Here is a 21044-nt window from a genome sequence, read left to right on the forward strand (position 1 = left end):
GCCAGAGCCTAACATTAAAATACAATTTTCCTAGACTCTACATCTCTTAAAACAACTGCTGTTGTTGTTTTCACTGGTAATAAAGATACAGGATAATTTCTATAATTGGCATACATAGTAGAGATTTATATCCATTTTAACTCATGAATTTCACAGGCTGTTGTCAGACTATAAATACAGTTTATAGAAGTACTAAATGAAGAGTGATTAACAGTCCATTTCAAATTGAAATGGGAACTCAAGTTTTGGGAAGACAAAAAAGCTGTAAAAAGTTATCTCAAATATATCACAAAAATTTCTGCTAAATAGTCGTAAGGAAAGGCAATAATAATTCGAAAAAAACCACTCAAATGCTTTGCTACTTATTCATTCAAAAGACTTTTTCTTAAATTTTTCAATGTGACAGTTTGGGGGTTCTTAACATATTCTTTGCTACTTTTATTACATTATTATATGAAATACATTATAAAATGTTTTATTACTTCATACTTGGTTGCATTATTTCCTTTCATACCATGATTTATTTTTATACTCAACTATTGACTAGAATGCTTTCAACTTCTCACTACTATGCTACAAAACACTTAATTTATATAATTTTTCCATATTGCAATGTATTTTCTTAGGACATGGCTAATTCTAAGAATTGGGATTACTAAATTTCAATGTATCTCCAATTTAGTACTATTAATTTTGTGGCTACTGGTTGCTTTTCAAAAAGCCAGTGCTAACATATACTATGATACAAAACTAATGGGAATACTAGGTTTTAACTTACCAACACTGGTTATTATTATTACACATTTTTGTCTTTGGTGGGTGGAGGACATGAAACTAAGAGTCTCATTGTTTTAAGTTTGTATTTCTCTGGTCATTAAGAGAGGTTTGACTTTTGTTTACTGCTTATATTGTTTTCACCCATACATGTATGATACCACCACCACCATCTACTCCTCAAGGTCTTAATGGTCTTATGTTTTTCTCTAGTTTGATGCTTGACCAATTAAACTGATGAGTTTCTAATATTCTTGTGGTCAGATCTGTCCATCTCTGGATCTGTGAAATCTATTGACTTAAATACTTAGGATGTCATTCTCGGCTCACAGTTCACATAAATATCCAAATTCATTTCTCCTACTTTCTCTAAGTAAAAAGTATGTGCTGGGGTGGGGGTGGGGGTGTATCTATACTATATCTGGAATACACTTCAGTGTGAGATGTTCTAATCTATTTTTTTTTCTCCAAACTGCTATCAAATTACCCAAACACCTCTAACTGAATTGTTCTCTTTCCCAGTAGTGGCATCTACTTTTGTGATATTTTGTTCCAAGGGTCAGTCTGTACATGTCTATAATAATTAACTTTACAAGGTAAGCAGAAAAGGTATTTAGCTTTTTATCTATAAAAAATTTCCCAACATTTCTAAAAATTTTCCTTTAAATCTAATAAAGTTTTCTTTAAACATTTCTCATTTAGATTACCACAAAGTTTTTTTTCCCCAATATTATCATGAATACTTCTGGCTAATTATTACTGATATTCAGTACCACATGTTTTAAAACGGATAGTTTTAATAAATGTCATGCTTATGTTTATAGTAACAGCTAAGTTTAAGCCTACTACATGGAATAAAATACAAGAATAATCTATAAAAATGTTCTAAAACAAGGTCCAGAAAACAGTCCGTTTAGCTATAATATTTAAAGGTAGGAAACACTGACTTTTGAGATTTCCACCTTTCCATTTCCATTCCTTTAAGTTTAATGAAGAAAAAATAAGAATAGTCTAAAAAAATTTACAGATAGCTGCAAATATTTTAATCAAAGGCTGTCAGAGTTATAACCACTGGGTGAGTACCCTAGGAACTGGACATATCTGCTCCCAGAACACAAGAAAGCTGGAATGCAGAATGCATAGATTCATAAGGGAGGTGGAGAAATTTCCATTCTCAGTTTCCTAGGGATACAAATCTATTTTCAGTGCTCTCAAATAAAATACAGATAATTACTGGGAGTGCTCCACTATATGGAAAACCCATAAAGTCCATAAAATAAAATAAGCAAACATTTCACAAAATTTTCAATTACATTTTCTTTACCTAAGGCCAATTTAGACAGTTATATCTTATTTAATGCTACTTCAGCAAAAAAGCTGACTTTAATTTCTCTACCAAGGAAAATAAAAAGGGACAACAATCTTATCTTAAATCTACTGAATAATAGCACCTATGTGTAGATTTTCATTCTCTTGAAACTGCTCTCATACACATTCCTATTAGCCCTTTAAAAATCAGTAAGGTAAGTAGAGTATTATCACCTGCAATTTCATAGATTAAGAAAATTTTGGTTCATAAATGTTATCTGCCCAATTGCAAAGAGAAGCCAGAACAAGAACGTGTCCAATGTTTGTTTCCATCTGTACTACAGGAAATGATTGGGGTATCAAAACTAATCACATAGGGCTATGTTAAAATTAAAGTTACTTTTACTTTACATATCAGTGTGTAAATACTTCTTAAAAGAGGTGCCATAATGCTTTCTTTAAATTTATTAAATTTCGGTTTGCTATAGCCTAAATTTTACCTCTAGCTGTTCATCCTCCAAAAGACTTATAACCAGCCACCTGATGTCTTTAACTGCATCTTCATTGTTTAGGAAAATAAAGAGGTTATAAAATACCATGGTCTGGAGGTAGGTCAGTACTGTATATCTAGCATGCCAAGAACTGCTTCTTGCTGTCTGTGGATGAGAAATTAGTAGAAATAATGAAAACAGTGCTGACAAGAACATGAGATGACAGTGAAATGACAAATAATATAGACTTCCAATATAACTCTACTTTTACAGGTATAGCTAGAGCAAGCTCATCTTATACTTCCTTCTAAACAAAAGGTTGCACAAGCTATTTCAGGTAAAAGTTAGTTATTCTGAATGTATGAATGAATGGTTGAGAGTAAAGGGAAAGGAACACAGATAAAAGTCAATTTTAGAAGAATTATTTATAATTAATTACTCTTAAATCCTCCAACGCTTGCACATTATTTTATTTTACTTTTGATAGTAGCTGGTAGGGTAATGAAAGCAAACAAAATTGAGAACTACTAAATTCTACTGCAAAAAAATACCATTTGAGGCTGTTAAAAAATATCTTTCAGGGGAAACCATGGGAACATGTCCATTTTTTATATTATATAACACATGTGTAACCTACATAAAGCTGAGCACATAGTACACTAAAAATGCAGCCACAGGACTTCCCTGGTGGTCCAGTGGTTAAGACTCCATGCTTCCACTGCAGGGGGCACAGATTCAATCCTTGGTCGAGGAACTAAGATCCCACAGATCCCACATGCTTTGTGGCACGGCCAAAAATAAATTAAATAAATAAATAAAAATGCAGCCAGAAAGTATATACTCACTTAGGTCTTTCTACCACAGATCAGAAAATACAAGTGAATAAAATAAAGGGGAAATGGTAAAAGAGAATGCCCACCCCCTCCCTCATAAGCACTTTGTATCCAAGGTGCTTCAATAATTAGCTCTTTACGTATATAGAAAATTTAGGGTTGAGTGACCTGCCCAGTGTCAAAGAAGTCGGTGGCAGAGCCAGGTACAGATTCTAAATCTGTTTCTTTGGTCAACATATGTCTCCTCTCAAACTAAAAGAAGATTCAAAATGAATGCAGGTGTTGTGTGTACCTCAGCTGACTTTGTGAAATTCTTAGAATTGTAAACCAAAGATATAAGTGTTTGATATACACTCTTACTTGTTTTAGCACCCGAAGTACCAAAGGCACTTGATGAGGGTAAAGCAACCCCTGAGACATTAGTGATAAACATAACTTTGCATCTCTTTTCAGTTCATCATAGCTATTGTCATTTTCCACTGGGGCAATCTAGAGAACAACAAAAGAAAACCAGACATAAAGTGAAAAACAGCCAATAAGTACAAAGGCATCCTTACATAAAAGAAATTACATTTTTAATTTTAACAACTTCTACAGAAAAATCCAAACATACATAAAACTAGAGAATAGTATAATGAATCCCCATGAATCAATCACTTCTTCAACAATGACAAATTCATGGCTAATCCTTTCATTTTTTTGCTCCCCTGTAGTTCCCCATCCCCCAATTAAATTATTTGAAGCAAATCCCAGACATATTTCATTCATAAATATTTTATTTTCGGGAATTCCCTGGCAGTCCAGTTGTTAGGGCTCTGTGCTTCCAGTGTAGGGGGCACAGGTTCAGCCCCTGGTCAGGGAACTAAGATCCCACAAGCCACACAGCATGCCCCACCCCCAAAAAAGTTATTTTTATCTCTGAAAGATAAAGTCTCTTATTTTAAAAACCTGTAATGACATCATACATAAAAATTCATTACAGTTAAAATATATTCAGTAGTGCTCACATTTCCCCAACTATTTGATGCCTGCATATACCAGATCCCACTTACCATGAAGGCCTAAAGGAGATTCTCAACCTCAATATTTGTATATTCAGGTTAACTGTTAGGCCCGTCACTAGCAAATTATGCAGTACAGCAATCTAATGATACACATTTTTCTGCAAATTTCAAGTGGATTCAAATAAATCATCCTATCAACCTCATTCTCATATACTATTTGCTTTCTGACTTTTTTCTGAGTGAAGAAAAAGGGTGGAACTCCAGCTATCCCAACATTCATTGCACATTACCCATTTACGAACATATGAGACCATGTTCCATACCACTGTGTATGTGGTAGTGGAAAAAAGTTTAAGCACCACTGCCCTAAAGACAAACCATATCTACACCAAGGACCTACAAGTAACAAAGACCTATCTATACACTAATGGCTACTGTCCCCTTTTATATCCCAAAAGATCCCAAAGGTATCCATGGGTATCAGGCCCTACAGAGCACTTTAAAAAGTATTTTAGTAGTGAATCCTTTGACAATTTCCGTAAGTGTTATCTTTTTGAAATTTCCTAAAGACAAAATACACCATGGCAGATGAAAAGTTTAGCATGCCATTTGCAAATAAACAGTAACAAGGGCCCTCTATCTTAAATAATAACTGTATTGACCAATAATTGTCAAGTAGTGGTGCTGTTTGTGCCAAGCCTTCCCAATTTGCAATAAGACCAGACTGTTTTCCTAACCACAACCAACCACAGCCATCACTACCAACTATAATTTTGGAAACTACTATATAATCTTAGTTTACTAGCTTTATCCACTGGCTGGAGAGATGAATAATTAAAACCACCTCAGGTTATATCTTGCATCAAATAATACTTCAATATGATTACCAGACACAAGTTATTTCCTGCAAATATTTGTTAGAACCAACTATATATAGTGCCATTTAGCAATGTAAAATAAATACAATATACTGAACATTTTGATTTTCAAATTTATTATACATTGAATTAAAAAGTCAGAAATAGCTATATTCAAAAATGTCATTGTGGCTTTTTATTTTTAAAGCTATCAATATTTTCCTAAACTATTACTTGAAAACTGGCTCTCACTGAAACAATGTTCTGTCTTTAGACTTTTCATGTAACTGTCAAGAACCTACTCTTACCTAATATTAGAAAGATTATTTCAACAAATATTTAACCACTAACACCTAATGATTTTCCTGTGACTATTCTACCTTTCAGAGATGAAAACAAATCATACACAGTCTGAAAACCTATCAACCATCTGATGATAATTATAAATTCCTTTTGAAGGTCAAAAGGGGATGCATTTTTAATTTCAGACATAAACTTACCTTAAAAAACAAAGGTAGAAGCTGAAGTTGTTCAGTGACTGCTGTAGAGAAGGATCTTCCCGCACTTGCCATCAGCCATTTCAATACTTTATGGAAACAAACACAAAGAGTCAGTCTTTGCTATCCAGTTAGAGACTACAAAGTAGAGTGATTCTATGCTAGTGTCAGCCACTCTGATAGCTCTTCAATGTAAAGAAAGAGGTCTGTGTTACTTCACAAATTAGATCAGCAGTGTGACAGGATCCATAACAAATGGTATCAACTAATCTAGGGGACTGAAGCCACCCTCAAAGAATGAATCAGCAAATTATTAATGGTCTACAAACACTCACACAAAGTAAAAATTAAAACTAGCCTTCAAAAATCCTAACAAAGCAAAACTGATGACTAAGTTAGTTGTTTATACTTAGAATCCTTGAAAAAGTTTTAGATATACAAACAACAGGGAACCCCCAATAATCAAGACAATTTTGAAAAAGAAAAGTTGGAGGACTCACAATTGCAGATTTCAAAACTTAATATAAAGCTATATTAATCAAAACAGTGTGGTACTGACATAAGAACAGACATAGAGACCAACTGAATAGGCCAGAGAGCACAGAAATAAATGCTCACACATATGGCCAGTCAATTTTCAACAAGAGTGCCAAGACTATTCAATGAAAAAAACGACAGTCTTTTTAACCAACGATGCTGGGAAACTGGGTATCACAAGCAAAAGAAAGAAGCTGGATCCTTATCTTATATCATAGACAAAAATTACCTCAAAGTAGACTGAAGACTGAAATGTAAGTGCTAAAACTATAAAACTCTTAGAAGAAAACTTAAGAGACAAACTTCATGACACTGGATTTGTCAACAATTTCTTAGACACGACACCAAAAGCAAAGGCAACAAAAGAAAGAAGAGGTAAATCAGACTTCATTAAAATTAAAACTTTTGTGCATCAAAGGACACTATCAAGAGAGTCAAAATGGGAGAAAATATTTGCAAATCATTTTCAGATAAGGGACTGATATCCAGAATATAGAAAGAACTACAACTCAACGACAACAAAACAACCTAATTCAAAATGGGCAAAGAACTTGACATTTCTCCAGAGAAGAAACAAAAATGGAAAATAAGCCAATGAAAAGATATTCAACCACTAGTCATAAGGGAAATGCAAATTAAAACCGCAAGATACCTTCTTCACACCTATAAGGAGAGCTATAGTCATAAAAGGTGTTGGCAAAAATGTGGAAAAGTTGGAACCCCTCTGCACTGCTGGTTGGAATGTAAAATGGTGCGGCCACTGTGGAAAATAGCTTGGTGGCTCCTCAAAAAATTAAACATAGAATTACCGCATGGTCTAGCAATTCTGCTTTCAATACCCAAAAGAACTGAAAGCAGAGACTCAAACATACTTCTACATTAATACTCATAGAAATATTATTCACAATAGTCAAAAGGTGTAAACAACCTGAATGTCCATGAACAGATGAATGGATAAACACTGAAAGCATTACACAAAGTGAAAAAAGCCAGACATAAAAGGACAAATATTGTATGATTCTCCTTATATGAGATACCTAGAATAGACAAATTACAGAGACAAAGTAGAATGGTGGTTGCCAGGGGCTGAGGGAGGGGAGAATGAGGAGTTATTGTTTAAGGTACAGAATTTCCATTTTGCAAGATGAAAAGAGTATAAAGATGGATGAAAGTGATGGCTGTATAACAGTGTAAATATATTTGATGCCACTCAGCTATAAATTTTATATTATGTACATTTTACCATAATAAAAAGGGGAGGGGGGAGAAGTCAATAGGATAATCTAAAATATCTGTTTTTAGAGGGAGTTTCTACTAAGTTTAGCCACTCACTAGTTTTTAAGAGTTTAATGCCCTGGGTTCGTTCATCTTCTTCACCAATTCCATTTTCTTCCATAACATGGTTCTGAATTTCTTCATCTACATCCATGAGGGGTTTCAATTTATCTAGAATTCGAGCAGTAAACTCAGGGACACGAGGGGATGCTGTTGGTGCAGTGTTTGGCAAAGAAACATCTATCATGAATATATAGGTCAGCACACTGTAAAATAAAATACATATAATAAGAAGAGATCCCACATTATCAATAAAACTAAGGTTCAAAAGTATAACCCAACCAAAGTAAATTTTCCCAAGACAATCCCTAGAGAGGGTCTTGTGCCTGTGCACACAATTCTGAGGTATTAAAAACTACAGTGTGGCGACTACTCCCCACTGGCTTGTGAGCACACTACCATTCTATTTTACATTCAGAGACTCTTGTCTAATGTCCCACAATACAATATAAAACAAAATCTGAAGAAGAGGTTATCATGAAACTTAACAGTAACATAACCAGTATGTATTACTAGACATTAAAATTTGATAAAAAGAACTCAAGAGGTATACCACACCACAGAGAAAATAATACCTACCTCCCTATTCTTTCCCTGACATTTTTGTAAACCTGGGTGAGTTTGGGTTCCAAGTACTTCAGTAGTCTATGCAATAGCTCAGGTACTCTCCACTCCTGCTGGGCAAGGCCACCTTGTAAGACATAGAGTCGACTAAAAGTAAAGCACAGTAGAGTTGTGTTAGTGCCCCTCTCTGCCTTTACATGTTTTTTTTTTTTTTTTTTCTGTGGCATGTGGGATCTTAGTTCCCTGACAAGGGATCAAACCCGTGTCCCCTGCAGTGGAAGTGCAGTCTTAACCACTGGACCGCCAGGGAAGTCCTGCTTTTACATGTTGACAGTATAGATTAATGATGTTTGTATTCCACTTAAAATTGTTTCATTTCCAAACTAACAATCTAGAATAGCACCTTTAGGAAGATTTTATTAATTTTTCTACATCATTTTCTCTGTATCTCATTTCATATCCACTGCTATAAAATCAAAGGAAACACTGACTTTAGAATACTCATTGAGTTAATTTCTAAGCATCAGAAGTTTCCTCACTAATTAATAATAATAATAAAAAAATGATTCTTCTTGTTACAGGATTATCTAGATTTTGTTCTCTTGTTCAGTAATTTTTGTAGCTCCTTATGCCCAAGTATATTTTTCCTTAAAAGGATTACTATCTTCTTTCCTAATAGGAAACAGTGTAAAATTAGAACATGTGATAAAGAAGTTAGTAATACTGTCATGGTACAAAAAAGCAGTCCTGATATAAAAGATGTGACAGCAGAGTAGGCTGGACCTACTTTATGTTTGAATTGCTCAGGCTGCCTCCAATTCTCCTACTTGTTCTCAATTGAGAAATAACTGTATTTAGACTCATATGTTGTATTGAATTGAACTATGGTCATCTCCCAGAAGACAGTGTTACATTATGTAGCCTTTAGGAGTACAGACATTTCACTTCTACTTATACATAAAGAACAAAGATGTTATCTTTTGTTGTAAAATCTTTTGTTAACCTCATCAGCTTCCTTCTTATTTACCATGCATCTACAAAGGATCCTCCTTCACCACTCAGTGGTGATTCCAACAGTAGCTCAAAAAGCCAGTGAAGTTTCCGGGGATCTCTGCTTTCCTGTGTTGAAAAGATAAAGCAGCAGCAATTAAAACAGAGGTCATACAATTTTTCAAATAAATCACACATCATTATTTTAGAAATATAAATAAATATAAGTATAGAGGAAGAAAATCAAACTAAAACTCATAGGCAAGTCAAATCCAAATGTATTCTTATAGCTCATGTTAGAAAGACTAACAGTGAGAAAATTGTTAGCTAAATGGACTCTCTTAAATCAAAGTATAACTGCCCTGGACATAAAAGGTGTCAAAAATAATACCTATAACCTTGTTTCATCTGGCTTTTACTGTATGTAAGTTACACTTCTAGATATAGGATTTGACTTGTCATTTAATCTAAAAATGCAATTACCATGGCAGAGAAGGTATAACAATCACTTAAGAGTTATCACTCAAGGCTTATGTAAAAAGCTAAACAGAACCATCTCCAGTCATGTAAGATGATAAAATTTCAGGATTCAAGAGGTATAATGAGATTTTACACATTTTGAGACATGGTATGAAACAGTTTGAATAGATCAGTGAGACACAAAAATGAACTTACACAGGACGTTGCTATACAAGTTCCCCAGTCATTGTAAGTTTCTACTGTAATGTTGGACAATGCTGTTCGAAGCAGAGGACACAAAAGCTCCGAAAGCTTCTCTACCTACTCAAAACAAAATACACAGGAAAAAGTTAATGATACTCAGAACATTTTTCTTCAACTATCCCTTTCTGCAAACACACACATACAAATACACAACCTGATACTTCCTTTATTTCTTAGAAGACCCAAATAATCCAAGAAAGTAACTTCACCATGTTACCATGATACATATCCAGGTAATAAGGCCATCTTTTTCCAAAAAAATAAAACAAAAATCAGAAAAGAGGAGACACTTTATATGGTTTCTTACAAAATCTCTCATACTGTTAAAAAGGTCTCTCTTTAAATGTTGGACTGACATAGTACACTGGGCTGAAACAAAACCTCAATCATCTCTGTATTTTGCATGCTTATGGAGGTCACTTGATTGAATCCTAATATAGGAAGCAATGACTTTTCAATACAATTTAGTATTAGCCTGAAGTATAACCTTTAAATTCCAAGTTTGGATGACTATAAATAGCATTTTAAAAGTGTTCAGTTATACAGAGACTGTGAATATATATATATGTGTCTAAACACTAAACTGCTTCTCACAGTTCAGTGAGAACACAAATCACCTTGAGATCCTGATAAAACGCAGATTCTGATTCATTAGATCAGGGTGGGACCTGGGATCCTACTTTTCTAATAAGCTCCCAAGTGATGCCCAAGCTGCAAGTCCATGGACTATACTTTAGTCAAAAGGACCTATGTAGGACAAATGGGGAGAGAGGGCTTGGGATAAAATTTCCAGTGGTAGCACTAGGCACTGAATACAAAGAAAAAAACAAGCTATATCTTAAATAACTTATACGGAAAGGAGACGTGTTCTAGAAATGAGGTAACTCAAAAATGACAGAGACAGGATGACAAGGATATGTATGGACACGTTTAAATAAAATTGTTTCATATGTGAGCAGGAAAATGGCAATATTACAAACTAACGAATACTTTAATACATGATTCGAATATGTATAACTAAATTAATATATTAAAAAGTGTTGATAATCCTCCTAAAAAGTATGTGTAATTAAGTTTACCAGAAACAATATTTGCATCTTTTCTTTGAAAAATGGCAGCCTACCTTTTACTCAGGCATTCTGGACATTTTACCAGGTTATTTTCAGTCTAGTGCATCTTGCTAAGAAACTAACCTTAGGGTGGATATGTAAAATTTAATCTTACAATTAAAAACACGGATACTCAAAACAAGGCTATCAAACTCAAACCATCTACGAGACCAAATGAGTAATGTAAATTAGCACAGAGGCTAAGAGAAAAGATTTAATGAGAGGCTAGAGAGTGCCTCAGGAAGGGAGAAACCCACGCACAGCCCCAGCCAACTGATACAGTGCAGCAATGCGGGGCCAGTATTCCACAATCTTCCCATTTCTCAAGAGAAACTAAAATCCTTTTTACAGGATAGAAAATAATTCAGATTTTAAAAGACATTCAATGCCACCTACAGACCACGACTTTGTGACCTATACTCAAAAGCAATATAAAGTTAAACATTTCATATTTTAGGTGTTAACATCTTTTTCTTTTTTTAAAAGATGTGTGTGCCCTCGACGCAGCCGTGAATATGTTCTGATAAACACACAACCTGCTGTCCACCTTAGAGCTCACAGCACCACAGGCTAAACCCATGGAGACGAGACAAGCAGATAGGACCACTGTCCGCCCCGCCGCTGCCCCCATCAGCCGCCCGCCCGGCCACCTGTCGCCTTGCTCCCTCCTGAGGACCGCCAGCCCGAGGTGGCACCGGAATGCTGGCAGAGGGACAGTGGTGGCGGAGGCTGATGGACTGAGCTAGGTGTTAATACCTAACGCGTTGGGAATTGTTGCATAAATGGATAATGCAGCTTTAAGAGGGAATGCACTATACAAATTACATCACCTTTTCAAATGTCCAATGTTTAGAGCCTCTGATTAAACCAGCTATAATTTCTGCAACACATCGCTGCGTGCTCTCATGTGAATCTGAAACCAAACGTTCTAAATGGGGCTTCAGAACTGGCAGGAAGGCATCATCAAAATTTCTGAATATACCCTACGCAAATAAAAATAAGAAAGTTCTTTAGTACTCAAACGAATAGCATCTCCAGTATCACATGCTTATATTTGTTTGCTGTTATTACTACTGTGCTTAAAAAACTCCATATTCTCCCTTATAGAACTTAACTGTTTTAACAATATCTGTAAGTTAAAATGGTAAAAACACTGTCATTTGCCACATTATATTAAAATATGATCAGTGAAATAAAAATTAATTTCTAACCTTAAAAATATCACACACACCTCAAAAAAAATCAAATAAACATGAAATGCACATAGTCTTGTGGGTTTTGGTCTTTTGCTTCTACTGGTAATTACAAATATTAGAGATAAATACTAAAAAGCTTGTTTTTTTGAGTCCTAGACTTTAAGCCAAGATGAATATGATAGGCATTACTTCCAGAGTCATTTTAGATAAAGATAACAGATGACTAAACTCAAACTTCGAACAAATACTTTAAAACTTATGAACCTACAAATTGACAGTCACTAAGCTTTATGAAAAGGGTATGTAAATAACATAGTTACCTTAAAGAGGCAAAAACGTCGAGGATTAAATTTATCTTTTCCTTTTCTGTCTTCTAAAGATAGAAAAGTAATTAACTGTTCCACAAATTTAGGATCAGAAAAATGATCAAATATAATCTGTTCTGCCTGTAAAGTTAAAAAAAAGAACAACATTCAGGGATTAAAATCTATTTAAAAACATGATTCTGAAAACATTAAAATTCAACCATAAAGATTTGAAACTCAACAGTAAGTTTTTATTTTTGTTCTATTCTAAAGAATTTTTAGTTCTCATAGAGCCTTTCTGGAACCAAAATAATATTGCCTCCTAAAAATGCTAAATCCTAAGAATAGCTAAAAGTTTTCCTTCAGCTCTTCAAGTTTGGATTCCACTTCTCAAACTGAGAAATAAAACCAAAAATGTTCTGCTTGAGAAATGAAGACTTAATGCTATTGTGCCAATTTTTGTGCAAATTAGGAAAATCCTCCAAACTGCAAACCAAACCCCAGCAAATTATTTCCATATTTATAAAATATCAGCAGTTAAAAGGTAAACTTTGCTCAGAATTAGAAAATAAAAGCTACAACATTAACTTAATTAAGGAAGACATAAACCTAAAAGCCCTTCATCAACTTTCAAAATGATAAAGAAGTTCTACAAAGACTAAGAAGTTCCAATTTAAATTTACAAACATCTATTTACTGAGTATCCATCATTTATACGCAATAAAAAAATTAAAGCCAGTACCCGAGTGCTAAGTAGGTAGTAACTTGGGAGTGACCTTAGATATAGAAGACTTGTGCTAACTGGTCCTAACAGAAGGCGGGACGGTTGGGGGGAATAAGGGAGCGCACATTTACCAATACTTATTATGCTGCAATACACAAATTGGGGGGAAAAAAACCATGAACTTAGTTTGAAATATAAATCAGGGGCCAAAAGTAAGATGCATCTGAACCAGGTAAGTGTTTACACGTGGTGAAATTAAATGCTTACCTCTGTCAAATCCTCCCTGCTTCTGCCCAGCTTAGGCTGCTCTTCCACACCAGCATAAACAACCATATTCCTACACAGTAAGAGTTTATATTTGTAATACACATAGGAAACAACATTAGAGCTTCTTGGATAGAAAGCATTAGAAGGCACTTCTAATGAACTCTAATGAGATGCTAAGTTGTGGGTTACGAGCATATCATTCAGTCTTCCACCTTAAAAATCTTAGGTCATTGCATCCTAATGACATACATTATTGGTGTCAATAAGAGACAAATAAGTATTTCTTGGGGCTGGTTTAGACATGTGTAGTATTAATAGGTAGGAACATAACTTAGAGCAACTATTAACAAACTCCTTAGATGTATAATGGTGGACTAAGGAAGTCTAAGGGTTTCAGTGGAAAGACAAGGAAAGAGGCAGGATGAGGCATAGCACTGGCAAGAACAAAGAAAAAGAGGAAGAGGGAAGACGGAAAAAGCTAGAGATTGTGTATCTCTGGTGACAAAGTACCTCTAACTGCTTCAACTGCCTCAGAACCTCCCTAGAAATCCAGATGATAAAACAAATTATATCAAAGATAAGTTGTTTAATAATAAGGTGCATGGCAAGTTGCAACTTACTGTGGCCAGGTGTAGTATCCCCAGTGAGTTTTTTCCACAAAGCAACTTGACTCCCATTCTTTTTTAGTTCTTGGTATACTTTTGCTATCATAATGCAACCAATGATTATCGGGTCTATCACCAGCAACAATTTGGGTGGGTTTAGGATATCCACCTAAGGAAAAGACAATTACATTTCATGAATTTCAAAATAACTGTGCAATAATTATTCTCAAATAGTGCTAGTGTGAGTTTATCTTCATAACAAGACTCTGTTAAAATTCGCTCAAGGCAAAAGCACATACATATGAGGCATTTCACATCAGAGAAGGAAAGATGGGATTATCCACTAAATGGTGTTGGGATAGTTATTTGAGGGGAGAAAGTCAAGTTTGATCCATACTTCATCCCTTTTACCAAAATTAAAAGGATTAATTTTGTTCAAACTTTTTAGGTTTGAATTAATTAATTACAGAACTCAACAAATTCCCATATACTCTCTTCAACCAGATGCCCCCAATTTTAACATTTCACCATGTGTACACTTTGACATTCTCTCTCTTTACACACACACACACACACACACACACTCACACACACATACACATGCACCTACACACACTTGTTTTTTGGGACCATTAAATATTCATTTAATATGAGACCTACAAACATGTGTTTCAAGTGAGGGTAAAACAAGATTAGTAGTAGAGAGCATAATGAAATGAAAGTCTTTCCCACATTTAGTTAACACCATTTTATAGTGTTCCAAAATAAAGGTGGTAGTTGGTGCACAGCTACACTCCCTCCCAAAATGGGGCTGCGGGTAAACTGAAGACAGCTGTTTGAATATCTCAGGAGTTATCAGAGATAAAAAAAAATGATAGCCAAAGTAATAAAAATGATGTTTTTCTCCCTCCAAAATCAAATTAATCTTGCCCCTAATCCTACTACTGAGGAAGAAACACTTAATATATTGATGAATTAAATGGTAATGGTATTTTAAGCCTTTGAAATACAGTTTGATAAATAACTAGTATAATTGCTTAGCTGATGAGATAAGTAAGTAGATGACATGTGTACCCAGAGTGTGTAAAAACTACACATTTTATGTATTATAAAGACATAAAGCTACACATTTTATGTATTATAAAGACATAAACAGCCATCTATTTTTATAAATACTTGCTATCACTAGTTTTTACTAGGTCAACTGTTTTCCCTTTATAATATTATTTCACACTTCATATTAAAATCTTCCTATACTTCTATACTTTATATAGAAAAATACTTGACATCAAGAACTGTAATTCATACATTTCAAAGAAACTTTCCAAGTTTGACTGAGAAGCACCGCTCATTACGTTTGATAGCACTTACTGATTTCATACGGATTGATGATCAGCTTTTTGTGGGTTCTTTTTAGCTGCTTAAGAATACCAGCAACAGCTGATATTGCCATCTAAAAAAGAAGCAGGTAAGGTACATATATCAAAATTTTAAACGTCTCAAATGGTTGCTCCCTTGATCAAAAGCAGAAGCTGGGTTCTGTTTCCTTCCAAAGCAGAGAAATACCTCACCCACTGACATCTGCCAGCACAGCCACATGAGGGCTAACTCTGACTTGGACTGAGTCAGTTGCAGTTCTTACTCTTAAACCTTCATCCATGCTAGTCTCTACCTAAAACACTTTTATCATTTCTTTGTTAAACCAATTCCTGCTCATTCTTCCTATCTCAGCCTAAACATTTCTTCCTAAGGGTCTTTTCTCAATGTGCCAGGTCAGGTCAGCCCCGTCTTGTACCCTACCTCTAACAGTTTTCAAGTTAAAACCAACTAGTTGTATCACTCAGATACCTTTCCCTTCCTGTAACATGTTATAACTGTAATTAATTTTTTAAAGTCAATCTTTCCAATTAACCTATAAACATGTTCCCCACTACATCTCCAGTGTTGAAATGCACAGTACCTGAACACCTCCTCATATATTTGTTGGATGAATTACTATCATCTCAGAACCAATAGAGGTAGATTTCAAATCAATACACTTCAAGATATCAGGTGAGGCAAGAATTTTCAAACCCAAGATTATAGCTAAAATAAAGTATCTACCTTTCGAACTACAATTGCATCGTGGTTGAGATTCTCAACAAAAAAACGTATGGCACGAAGCGGTAACACTCGGTCATCTCTCAAAAGTAGAGACAAAAGCCCAATGCCTATATGTTCAAATTTCCAGGGCCTGAAAAGGGGCGGAGGGGGGAAATCACAAAACACATCATTCATAAAATCACTTTAAAAAAACAACCCTGTATTTGAAACATTATAATTTTAAGTTTCCCAAGAATCAAAATAGGTATATTGAAAAATACTGCTCCTATCATCAGCCCCATACTTTCTAAACTCATGAATCAGACTACAACTTTTTCTGACAGTCATTCATGGCCTTCAGGGTAGAAACCTACTATAATACTGAAGATAAAAGTTTGAGAATTAACAAAATATATTTTTGCACTTACAAATTTCTCTGCTCCACACCATCTAGCAAAGTGTTTATCAAATTTTCATAGTTCCTTAAAAAAAAAAAAAATTCAGGTAAGGTATTGTTTTAATACAATACTAAGATGGGGCTCCCCTTGTGGCACAGTGGTTGAGAGTCCACCTGTCGATGCAGGGGACACGGATTCGTGCCCCGGTCTGGGAAGATCCCACATGCCGTGGAGCGGCTAGGCCCATGAACCATAGCCGCTGAGCCTGCGCGTCTGGAGCCTGTGCTCCGCAACGGGAGAAGCCCCAAGAGTGAGAGGCCCGCACACCACAAAAACAAAACAAAACAAAACAAAACTAAGATGAACATCAAATAATGTAATATAAATTCAAATTCCGGCCAAATTCACCCTCCTCTTCTCATCACCAGACTATAAAGGGTCTGATGAGAAGAAAGCCAGAGTGAAAGCAGATGCGTAACCCTGGGAAAAGAAAATGAAAGGCAGAGGAAAAAAAAAAAAGTGCTAAGTACACTGAGCAACTCAACCATTCCTGAGTGGACATTCAAAAGTAAATTTGTGAGTAGTAATCAACTGGTTAGGAGTGGTCTACCTATATAACAACCCAGGTATACATGAGGTAGGCTATAAAGTTTATTATTTATATAGAACTGTTAGAAAAAAATTAATAAGCATATTCATAAGGCAAAGAAAAAAATAAAGTTAGGAAGGCTCCTGCTTCAGTGTTACCATTGAAGTGTTTTGGTCCCAAAAATCTAAAGGCAGTTTACTAATATCCTAGTAACAAATTTGTATAAATGTTATCGATCGATAAGTTATTATAAGAGAGATGAAGAGACAAACGTGTTGAACTTGAATTTAAGATTTAATGAGTGGGATATGTGTACTACAAGAAAAATCAATTCATGTTGAAAAAAACATATGATATTAAGATAACTTTAGGGACTTCTCTGGTGGTGCAGTGGATAAGACTCCGCGCTCCCAATGCAGGGGGCCCAGGTTTGATCCCTGGTCAGGGAACTAGATCCCACATGCATACTGCGACTAAGAGTTCGCATGCCACAACTAAGGAGCCCGTGTGCTGCAACTAAGGGGCCCTTGAGCTGCAACTAAGGAGCCCACCTGCCACAACTAAGACCCAGTGCAACCAAATAAAATAAATAAATAAATAAAAAAGATAACTTTATTGTGAGATGGTGTTTTCTACCTCCATAGCTGAAAGTGACAATCAGAGATCTTCACAATAATTACCTCTTAACATTTTGGTATCTCTTCAGAATCAATGTGTAAATTTCATTAGGTAGTTACAGTGCATCTATATTTTAGAGATATTTAAAACCTACTATCTATAAAGTTATATGTCACGATAAGTAGGCATTCATAATTACCTTAGGGCATCAGCATTCCTTTCTTGTTGGCGTTTAAGTCCTTCTTTAATTTCTTCTGAGCTAAGCATTATCTGTTTGATAGACGGGTTTTTTGATTGTTGAAGTAATTCTGCTATTCCGACACATGACTTTGGAATCTTATTAAAAAGAAAAGCCAGGGAGGAAAATGAAGTACTGAAATACCACAGATGAATCTTCACAACAATATACTGAGTGACAGAAGCCAGATACCAAAGGCCACAAACTGTATAATTCCATTTAGATGAAATGTCCATAATAGGCAAATTCACAGAGAAAAAAGGTAGATTAGTGGTTTCCAGGGGCTAGGGGTATGGGGGAATGAATGGGAAGCAATTATTATTGGATACAGGTAAAGCAATTATACTCCAATAGAAACTAATTTAAAAAAATTATTGGGTACAGGGTTTCTTTTTCTGAGTAATTACAGTGTTCTAGAATTAGAGTAGTGATGGTTGTACAACCCTGAGAATATACTATTGTGAATATATATATATATATTCACAATAGTATATAACAGCACACAACTGTTGTGTTAAAAAGGTGAATTTTTTGGTATGTGAATTACATGTCAATTTTTAAAAAATTTTAAAGAAGAAAGCATAATCTAACAACAGTTACAAATAGCAAGAGTATGTTTTGCAGAAAAGGAATACATTTAGAGCAGTGGTTTTTAAAACTGAGTATGGGGCTTCCCTGGTGGCGCAGTGGTTTTTAAAACTGAGTATGGGGATTCCCTGGTGGCGCAGTGGTTGAGAGTCCGCCTGCCGATGCAGGGGACACGGGTTCATGCCCTGGTCCGGGAGGATCCCACATGCCTCGGAGCGGCTGGGCCCGTGGGCCATGGCTGCTGGGCCTGCGAGTTCGGAGCCTGTGCTCCACAACGGGAGGGGCCACGGTGGTGAGAGGCCCGCGTACCGCAAAAAAACAAAAAACAACAACAAAAAAAACAACTGAGTATGGACGTCAAAAATAATACTGCAGAAAAGAGGGGGATTCAACCACACTCACACGTCTTCTACCCATCTCCAATTCTGATGGGTGTGTAAATAGGAGTTTGAAAATTCTTGGATGATGATCTGCTATCTCTCCCCATTTGAGCTCCACTGAACCTGATATTTACCTTTTCATTTGTCAAATCATCCAATTTTAATCTTCACTATAAATTATGGAACCCTGTGGTCAATCTTCTGTGACTTTGACTAGTAGAACTGACCTCCTAAAATATAACCAACTCTTTGAAAAATGAGGCTGCAGACATACAGGGGATAATGGTAAATGCAACAATGTAATAACACTTTGTGGCCTCTTGGTAGAAAACCACCTAGTTCTCTCCTGGCCATGCTCCAGCTTCCTACTCTACCCTGCCATCTATAGTAATGATCACTAAAGCAGTAAAAGGAAACAGAATACAAATGCTTTAAAAAAAAATTAGAATCAAATGCCAAGAATATGATTACTAAAAAAACACAAGAAAATAATAGCATTTTGACAAGGCAGTGTTTGCACTAAAATTTGAATTAAAAAAATGATTTTGCTTACTGTGAAGTCCAAACCAATTGTTTCATATTGCCGATGAATCTTTTCTGCAAGATCATCAAACAGCCTCACTATTGATGGCTTTTCCAGGGACATTGCTTTGCTAAGCCCAGAAGAAACAATTGCTGGCCAAGTCTGTACAATACAGTCCCAATCATGAAGGTTTGCCAAGCATACACCGCTGTGATTTCCAAGGAGACAATACAAGGCACCCTGCAGGAAAAAATGATCAATATGGGAAACAAGAGGCACTGTTTAGTTGTAGCCAACTCACTTACATGTTGTTTTCAAATTTACTAAACACTGATTATTTAAATGCCTGGTACTGGTTATAAAATAGGTCCCCACATTCAACACGTTACTTTCAGAAACCTGAGTTTGACACTTAAGTGCAATCCAGTAATATTTTCTCTAAGTCATTTAACAGAGGGTTAGCTCAAAGAATGGCTATTAATGAGGTAATATAGAAATGTGAAGATATTGCTTTTACGGACATAGCTTCCATTCTGATTCTCCTCTACTACATTTATAAAGGCTGTGAAATGTGTCACTCTTAGCATTTTAGGGTATAACATACAAAATAATTTAAAAAATTGTGGTTAAATCTGGTTGCCAAGTATTTCTCTAAGTATATAAAAACTAGGTTACTTAATTATACTGTGTACTTTTTACTCACAGGAGCTCAATCAATCAGAATGATTCTGATGACAGTAGGTACCTCTTTCTAAGGTACCCCATTTTAATGAAAAGAGCTATTAGTACCAAAACATTTTATTTCCTGAACATTCACCTGAACAATTCCAATCTGACTTCCTAACCACCCTGGGCTCTAATCCTCTTTACAGTTCTTATAAGATCACTGTAACTTCAATTTTACTGACCTAATAGACAGTTTCCAATTTTAAGCTTACTTGACTTGTCTGATTTTGTCCATTTAAACTGCTCTCCACAAGGTCGACAACATATCACCCAATGAGTTAGATCCTCTACAACATTCTTGAATTACATATCTGCCTTGGGGGTCAGCAATTCCATTACTGCGAAATTCTTTCAACTTTTCTCTACGTTTGAAAAATTTCGTAGTAAAACAAAACAAAAAACCCTATACCTTGAACTGCTGTTGCGTGACATCTTGCCTATCAGGCCGTAAGAACTCCAAAACCAGGGGAATGATATCTCTGCAACAGAAGTTATATGCTCCCAAGGCAGCAAAAAATGTTTGCTGGGCCTTATTTCTGACCTAAAGAAACAGTTATTAACAGATGACTTTTATTAAATGGTAGACAAACTACAAAAAAATTTCTAAATGAATCATTAAAACAAAGCAGTGGTAATTTAAATGTTTTCGTAATAAAAGAAAAATATAACAAAGCACATAACTTAACAAAAATGAATAAATGATAATCTTTTTATCAGAAGGAAAGCAAATTACCACCAACCATATCCATGGTTTAAGTTACACTGGTTCAGGGACTTCCCTAG

The 21044-nt window shown here is 35.3% G+C and overlaps 1 protein-coding gene across 1 annotated transcript in view; it reads right to left on the minus strand.

The window, feature by feature from the left end:
- PSME4 (proteasome activator subunit 4) overlaps positions 1 to 21044 on the minus strand; it is a 98591-nt gene that overhangs the window by 5168 nt on the left and 72379 nt on the right. Inside the window, exons 27-43 of the mRNA XM_082671731.1 lie at positions 20671 to 20802; positions 19566 to 19775; positions 18006 to 18142; positions 16630 to 16683; positions 16223 to 16352; positions 15491 to 15572; positions 14135 to 14288; positions 13515 to 13584; positions 12539 to 12664; positions 11853 to 12005; positions 9866 to 9970; positions 9228 to 9319; positions 8216 to 8347; positions 7634 to 7842; positions 5768 to 5853; positions 3767 to 3895; positions 2583 to 2738 (exon numbers count right to left, since the gene is read on the minus strand). Of these exons, the coding sequence (XP_082527857.1) occupies positions 2583 to 2738; positions 3767 to 3895; positions 5768 to 5853; positions 7634 to 7842; positions 8216 to 8347; positions 9228 to 9319; positions 9866 to 9970; positions 11853 to 12005; positions 12539 to 12664; positions 13515 to 13584; positions 14135 to 14288; positions 15491 to 15572; positions 16223 to 16352; positions 16630 to 16683; positions 18006 to 18142; positions 19566 to 19775; positions 20671 to 20802 (2157 nt within the window). The remainder of the gene's footprint in view (positions 1 to 2582; positions 2739 to 3766; positions 3896 to 5767; positions 5854 to 7633; positions 7843 to 8215; positions 8348 to 9227; positions 9320 to 9865; positions 9971 to 11852; positions 12006 to 12538; positions 12665 to 13514; positions 13585 to 14134; positions 14289 to 15490; positions 15573 to 16222; positions 16353 to 16629; positions 16684 to 18005; positions 18143 to 19565; positions 19776 to 20670; positions 20803 to 21044) is intronic.

Source organism: Grampus griseus (genome assembly GCF_964374135.1).
Source record: "Grampus griseus genome assembly, chromosome: 15".
NCBI classification, from domain to species: domain Eukaryota; kingdom Metazoa; phylum Chordata; class Mammalia; order Artiodactyla; family Delphinidae; genus Grampus; species Grampus griseus.